Here is an 8,382-nt window from a genome sequence, read left to right as displayed (position 1 = left end):
GGTGGGAGCACATGTGGGTGACTCTGCTCTCTCTGAGGGGTGGGGGGAGCACATGTGGTTGACACTGCTCTCTCTGAGGGGTGGTGGGAGCACATGTGGGTGACTCTGCTCTCTCTGAGGGGTGGTGGGAGCACATGTGGTTGACTCTGCTCTCTCTGAGGGGTGGTGGGAGCACATGTGGGTGACACTGCTCTCTCTGAGGGGTGGTGGGAGCACATGTGGGTAAATACCTATACATTTGTGTAACTCATACGGGTCAGACAACAGCCTGCTCACAGAGGTTCATGCGTAAATGTTGTGTGTATGGTATTATTTGGTTTCAAATAAATCTTTTGAATTTAAATTTAAACATGCCAGTACATCAAAGGTGTGTTAGCCTAATTGTTCATGTGTGTCTGATGTGCACATCTCTCTGAGGACTGATTGTTTTCACCTGTATTTATTATAACAGTTTCCCAGCATCACCTCTTAGTGTCGCCAAAGTATCAACAGCTGTAGAAACGTGCGTACGCCAGCCATGAAGTACATGAGGCCCCAGGGGCCTGTATCAGGAAGCAGGATTAATGTCTTAGCGAGGTAACTTCAGGGTTAACCCTGGGTTTTCGGTCTCACGAAGCCGGTTCAGTTCTTATCGGGGTAGATCACCATGGTAACTTACTCTGAACGGCTATACTGCTCCGGAGCAGGGTAAGTTCAGGGTTGAATCTGATCCTATAAATTATAAATCCAGATCCCTACCTTACCTGTCAGAACATAAATGCAGAAACAAAAGACAGTCAAACTTACCTAACTCCCAACTGAAATAAACAGGAAAAAAGGGAACAAAAATGGCTTCTCCCTCCTACTTTAGGACTGCTACAGAATTAAGCAAGATTAGTTACAAAATTTACAATGGTTACAATAACTTGTCCTAATCAAAGTCACAGGTAGCTTTTACACACAAAACGAGAGTTCCAGCTAATAGCTTCTACCAGACGATGCTCTAAATCAGAAATGCTACTATAACACACAAGATCACTAACACAGAATACAGGCTGCTGTCACGACGGGAATGGGGAGAGTGAGAGGCCAAAGGCTGGCATCAGGTGGAGTTTTAAAACTGAGGAGTCAGCCAATCAGCAGGCAGCAACCTGGTCACGTGGTTGATTGGGGAATCACACACACCTGCAGCTCATCTCACACACACAGGCAGGCTGATTGCTACTGCAGAGGAGGGAGAGAGCTGTCAGTACAGGAAACATAAACAACCAAGTAAATGACCACAGTCATTACACTATCACACCCAAGAGTTCTACTCAGCCAACAGAAAGAAGGCAGAGGCCGCAAATCATCACCAATATCATATAAAAAGCTACCGTTCACAAAAAAACATTTGCTCTGATGAGACAAATGTCTGTGGTGTGTCAGATTTGATATGTGTGGCCGGTAAATGATTGAGTCTAATGAAAAAACGGTACGTTCAAACAGATATTCATTGGGGAAAGACAGCACATCTAGACGGGGTCTGAAGATCCTCTCCCAGCGTAAAGCATTGTGAATTAATTCTGCCTACATATGAACAACCCATGTGTGTCTGCCAGCTTGCTTCAGGCTCAGCAGTAGGGAGGAGACAGGGTGAACTCAGGGTTTCTTATAGAAAACCTGCCAGCAAACAGGTTAGGTTCACAGAGTCAGTTGCCATGGTGATTGACTCAGAATTTGACTTGCCTCTCTGTCTGGAACTGAAAACCCAGAGTTTCCCTCATTTCAGGGTTAACATACTCAGTTTCCACTAAACCCCTCAAAATCATTCATGACATAAATAAATAAATACTCTGTGTTGTTCATCACAAATCACGTGATGCAGATGATGACGTGTGACGCTGCAGATGGAGGCTGCGCAGTGTGAACAGCAGGGGGCGGCAGAGCCGACACTGCTCGCATCACACAGGAGAAGAAGAATCGGCTCAGAGTGCGCATGCGCATCATAACAACCCGTCCCCTGTGTGACGGTCACCATGGTTTGGGTCCCCGTCCCCGGTCCTGTCTCCGGTTCTGTCTGAGGCTTTGTCCCCCGGATGTTGTCGCTGCTCCGCCGGAGGCTCCGGCCGCTCAGCGGGCCGCCGGGCCGTTTCTCTGCCGGCTCAGCTCGCTCCTTCAGCGGCTCTCCTCCTCCGGAGCTTCCCGCCGCCCGGGTCCGCAGCACCTTCCTGGACTTCTTCCGGCAGAGACACGGACACCGGCTGGTCCCGTCCTCCCCTGTCCGGCCCAGAGGAGACCGCAGCCTGCTGTTCGTCAACGCGGGAATGAACCAGGTCAGTTTAGACCCGGTCCGTCCCGGTCCGTCCCGGTCTGTTCTGTGAGCAGACCATTTCAAAATAAGAGTCCTGTCCAATTTTACAGATAGGCTACTTTAGTGTATTTCATTCATTCATTTCAAAGCAAACAAAATAATACAACATAACAAATCCACAGGACACCGGGAACTGCCCATTGGTTCGACAGCCCATTGTTCCGACCATATTAAACTCATTGTTCCTAAGTCCGTTCCGAAATCATCATGATGCCCTGTGGTTAAGGTCTGGTTAGGTTTAGGCACAAAAACCACTTGGTTAGGGTCAGGAAAAGATCATGGTGTGGGTTAAAATGAAAAAGAAAGTGACAAACACATAGGCCGTGAGCCTGCTCTGCCTCAAGCCGGTCGCGGCGCACCATACGCCCGCCGCGAGCCGTTCAGCACCGCGGACAGTCGGACTAATGGGATGTCAAACCAATGACATGGACCCGAGGACACCACTGATAACAAACAATGTAACAACCACAAACAAACAAACAACAACAACACAGTTTGAACAGGGGATGGAAGAAGCAAAGCTTATCTAGTGCAACCCTCCGACAGCACAAATACACACTGTGAATCCCCTCTTCCCCACAATCATCTCATCAGTGTAGTCATCCTCCTCCTCCTCCTCCTCCTCCATTTCAAACAGTCCTTTTATAAACTTCCTTATGAATTGATTAACACTTAGTTTAACCCCTTCATCTAAACCAACTTTCAACTTTATTGTCCCCAAAGGGAAATTTGCTTTGCAGGTAGGTAAAAACAAACACATAAAAACATAGAAAGCACATTCACACAAGTTTTGACACAAACCATTCTGCAAACACACACACACACACACACACACACACACACACACACACACACACTATTGACAGTGGTTCTGACACTTTGTTGTGATTTGAGTTTTCCTCTCACATGATACTTTTATCACCCTCCCTCTCATGAAACACATTTTGAATTATGCCCAGAAGAAGATTATTTTTTGCTTTGTAAATGATTTGTGCAGTTTTGAATTTGACCAGGTCTGATCCTGTCAGTGTGGATAATTAGTGTGATCATTGTACCTCACATTGTAAACTGATCTTATGGCTCTTTTTTGTAGTTTGTACAGAGGGAGCAGGTTGGTTTAATAACTTCCACACACTAACTCAAATATGGTAATACGAGAGAATAATATAGAATAAGCAAGGATTGTTGATTCAGTAAGCACCTAGTTCTGCTCATAACACCCACACTCTTTGCCATCTTGGAACATACATAACTTATAGCAGCAGATTTTTTCATCAATTATCACACACAGAGGAAAGTCTTAAAGGGATAGTGCACCCAAAAATGAAAATTCAGCCATTATCTACTCACCCATATGCCGAGGGAGGCTCAGGTGAAGTTTTAGAGTCCTCACATCACTTGCAGAGATCCAAGGGGAGAGGAGGTAGCAACACAACTCCACCTAATGGAGGCTGACGGCGCCCCAGATTCAAACGTCCAAAAACACATAATTGAAACCACAAAATATCTCCATACTGCTCGTCCGTAGTGATCCAAGTGTCCTGAAGCCCCGACATAAAAAGTTGTTTGGAAAAACCTCATTTGAACTCTGTTTTTAGCCTCATTGTAGCCTGTAGCTCTGACTGCCTCTCTGGACTGTGCTCACGTGTGTGTGCTAAACACTGTGCCTGTAAACGAGCCGTCAGGATTTCTGGGAAGTTGTGATGTCACACATACACTGTATCAACCGCAGATACTCGCGGTGTTTCAGGACCACGTTAACAAATCAAGGTCAGGAGATCGCAGCAGCCTCACACAGGTCAGGATCTGAGGACGTTCGGGGTTTAGCCGGTGCTTCTGTCTGACCCAGTCTCACTCCTGTTCCGTGGTCAGTGACCCGTCAGCGTGACACGGTGCTGCACAGAGGCCGTCATTAGCGGTTTGTGTTTCTACACACGTGTTAGAGCGTTTCATAAAGTGCGAGACGCGCCTGTCTTAAACCACTGAAACAAAGTCATGGAGACAAATGTTACGAAAAAATTTTAAATCTTCACTGTATGTATGATGTCACGCTGTGAGCTCTTGTCCTGGAGTCGGCGTGCTCACTGACTGTTCTGGTTTCAGTTTAAGCCCATCTTCCTGGGGACGGCCGACCCTCGCAGCGAGATGGCCTCGTACCGCCGAGTGGTCAACAGTCAGAAGTGCGTCCGAGCCGGCGGCAAACACAACGACCTGGAGGACGTGGGCCGAGACGTGTACCACCACACCTTCTTCGAGATGCTGGGGAACTGGTCGTTTGGAGACTACTTCAAGGTGACGGACACACACACACAAACACACACACACACAGACACAGACTTCCTGTCTGCAGGGGGGGGAGAGGACGCTCTGGACGACATCACACTCATGTTGTTGTTGTTTACAGGACGAGGCGTGCTGCATGGCATGGAGCCTCCTCACAGAGCATTATGGGATACCTGCAGACAGACTGTATGTGTCATACTTTGCCGGAGACGCTGAGTCAAGGTTACCAGCTGATGAAGAGACTCGACAGATCTGGTTGGAGGTCGGGTAGGTGCTTTGTTTCAGTCCCAGCTGATACTGGCGTCTGATTGGTTCTCTGAGTATGTTAACACTGAAATGAGGGAAACTCTGGGTTTTCAGTTCCAGACAGAGAGGTAAGTCAAATTCTGAGTCAATCACCATGGCAACTGACTCTGTGAACCTAACCTGCTCGCTGGCAGGTTTTCTATAAGAAACCCTGAGTTCACCCTGTCTCCTCCCTACTGCTGAGCCTGAAGCAAGCTGGCAGACACACATGGGTTGTTCATATGTAGGCAGAATTAATTCACAATGCTTTACGCTGGGAGAGGATCTTCAGACCCCGTCTAGATGTGCTGTCTTTCCCCAATGAATATCTGTTTGAACGTACCGTTTTTCATTAGACTCAATCATTTACCGGCCACACATATCAAATCTGACACACCACAGACGTTTGTCTCATCAGAGCAAATGTTTTTTTGTGAACGGTAGCTTTTTATATTTGTCTCATCAGAGCAAATGTTTTTTTGTGAACGGTAGCTTTTTATATGATATTGGTGATGATTTGCGGCCTCTGCCTTCTTTCTGTTGGCTGAGTAGAACTCAAATGTTACTCAGCAGGATATTAGGCAAGAGGACACACAAGCTGAAACAGTATTTTTGGGGGGTTTAAATTAGTAGTGACCTACAGTACATAATGACATAGCCACTGAATGACAGGTTATTGAAGCTACTTTGTTTAATAAATCAAATATGAATCAAACTAAAGGAAGGTACAGTCATGACCAAGTCAAATGTGCCTTACCTGTTTGAATGATGTTTTTATATTAAATGTGCCTTACCTGTTTGAATGATGTTTTTATATTTCATTTTAAGCTGCTTCCAAGTGTGTTTTCCCCTGTGAGATTGAACCTACATGAAAATCAGATTTTATTCCAAACCACTTTTTCACCTGTAAGCTACGATTTTAATTAGGTGTGGTTAAATGTAAATTAATGAACTAGTGCATTCAAACGTACGCGTTGACTCGGCAGCAGTTTTCTCCCATGTTGCCTCTCTCTCCTTGGCAGCTTTAGTGCTGTTACTTTGTTTATGAAATATATGCTCATATTCGCTGTAGGCATTCATGAGCACCTCCAATTCCACAGATATAAAATAAGTTGATCGCTTCTTCTCTCCGGTTGCCATGGTGACTTGAGGTATCAGGGCTCCATTGATGATGGCTTTTTATTGTGGTTGTGCACGTGCTTAACTCAAGGTGTACCTACTCAGAGTTGACTGAACTAATTCAAATCAGCTGTTCTGGAACCAGATACTCAGAGTGTCCCAGCTCAGAGTAAGTCAAGTCAGAGTTCAGGGTTAGACTCAGAGGGTTGAACCTCCTACCTGGAATACCCCTCTGCAGTTTACAGGTGTTACTCTGATCAACAACAAGTTCAGTCAGGTGGTCTCCTCTTCAGGGTTCCTCCTGCTCGCCTCCTGCCGTTCGGCCTGAAGGAGAACTTCTGGGAGATGGGGGACTCGGGCCCTTGCGGCCCCTGTACAGAGATCCACTATGACCACGTGGGAGGACGAGACGCCGCAGCCCTCGTCAACACTGACAGTCCTGAGGTGGTGGAGATCTGGAACCTGGTCTTCATGCAGTACAACAGGTTAAAACACACACCTGGAACAGTATCCACTGTGGAGCCGGTCTGCTGGTTGTAGTGGTCAGCTCCCAGTATGACGTGCTGTGTTTGTGTGTCAGGGAGCTGGACCACAGTCTGAGGCTGCTGCCCCAGTTCAGCGTGGATACTGGGATGGGACTGGAGCGACTGGTGAGCGTCCTGCAGGGTAAAAGATCAAACTACGACACTGACCTGTTCACCCCGCTGCTCCACGCCATCCACCAGGTACACCTTGACACCAGGTACACCAGGTACACCTCGACACCAGGCACACCTCGACACCAGGTACACCTCGACACCAGGTACACCAGGTACACCTCGACACCAGGCACACCTCGACACCAGGTACACCTTGATACCAGGTACACCTCGACACCAGGTACACCTCGACACCAGGTACACCTTGATACCAGGTACACCTCGACATCAGGTACACCTCGACACCAGGTACACCTCGACACCAGGTACACAGGTACACCAGGTACACTTCGACACCAGGTACACAGGTACACAGGCACACCTTGCTTGACACCAGGTACACCTCGACACCAGGTACACAGGCACACCTCGACACCAGGTACACAGGCACACCTCGACACCAGGTACGCAGGTACACCTCGACACCAGGTACACCTCGACACCAGGTACACAGGTACACCAGGTACACAGGTACACCAGGTACACTTCGACACCAGGTACACTTCGACACCAGGTACACAGGCACACCTCGACACCAGGTACAGTACACAGGTACACCTCGACACCAGGTACACAGGTACACAGGCACACCTCGACACCAGGTACACAGGCACACCTCGACACCAGGTACACAGGCACACCTCGACACCAGGTACACCTCGACACTAGGTACACAGGCACACCTCGACACCAGGTACACAGGCACACCTCGACACCAGGTACACAGGCACACCTCGACACCAGGTACACCTCGACACCAGGTACACAGGCACACAGGCACACCTCGACACCAGGTACACAGGTACACCTCGACACCAGGTACACAGGTACACCTCAACACCAGGTACACAGGCACACAGGCACACCTCGACACCAGGTACACAGGTACACCTCGACACCAGGCACACAGGCACACCTCGACAACAGGTACACAGGCACACCTCGACACCAGGTACACAGGCACATCAGGTACACCTCGACACCAGGTACACAGGTACACCAGGTACACCTCGACACCAGGTACACCTCGACATCAGGTACACAGGCACACCTCGACACCAGGTACACCTCGACATCAGGTACACAGGCACACCTCGACACCAGGTACACAGGCACACCTCGACACCAGGTACACCTCAACACCAGGTACAGAGGCACACCTCGACACCAGGTACACAGGTACACCTCGACACCAGGTACACAGGTACACCTTGACACCAGGTATACAGGCACACCTCGACAACAGGCACACCAGGTACACCTCGACACCAGGTACACAGGCACACCAGGTACACCTCGACACCAGGTACACAGGTACACCAGGTACACCTCGACACCAGGTACACAGGCACACCAGGTACACCTCAACACCAGGTACACCTCGACATCAGGTACACAGGTACACCAGGTACACCTCGACACCAGGTACACAGGCACACCAGGGGCCTGTATCACGAAGCGAGATTATCCTTTCCTGGGTTACCCAGACCTATCCTGGGTTGACTAACCCTAACAATGGCAATCAGGATAATCGGTATCACGACGCTGGATATCAACTCGGTAACTCAACTCAGGGTTGCTTTATCAAGGGCCGTAAACGCGCACGCAGCGGACCAATCACAATCATGAGAGAAGCGCAGCGTCACTGAGCGTCACTGAGCGTCC

General features: G+C 48.7%; 1 protein-coding gene across 1 annotated transcript in view; it reads left to right on the top strand.

The window, feature by feature from the left end:
* Positions 1–1,954: 1,954 nt before the first annotated feature.
* The window catches only part of aars2 (alanyl-tRNA synthetase 2, mitochondrial (putative)), a 27,526-nt gene continuing 21,098 nt past the window's right edge, over positions 1,955–8,382 (top strand). Inside the window, exons 1-5 of the mRNA XM_050043459.1 lie at positions 1,955–2,294; positions 4,436–4,624; positions 4,737–4,882; positions 6,313–6,504; positions 6,600–6,744. Coding sequence (XP_049899416.1) covers positions 2,058–2,294; positions 4,436–4,624; positions 4,737–4,882; positions 6,313–6,504; positions 6,600–6,744 — 909 coding nt within the window. The 5' untranslated portion in view covers positions 1,955–2,057. The remainder of the gene's footprint in view (positions 2,295–4,435; positions 4,625–4,736; positions 4,883–6,312; positions 6,505–6,599; positions 6,745–8,382) is intronic.

The sequence above is a fragment of the Epinephelus moara genome, chromosome 5 (genome assembly GCF_006386435.1).
Source record: "Epinephelus moara isolate mb chromosome 5, YSFRI_EMoa_1.0, whole genome shotgun sequence".
Taxonomy (NCBI): domain Eukaryota; kingdom Metazoa; phylum Chordata; class Actinopteri; order Perciformes; family Serranidae; genus Epinephelus; species Epinephelus moara.
The sequence above is the reverse complement of the archived record's forward strand: the minus strand, read 5'-3'. Positions and strand labels throughout refer to the sequence as shown.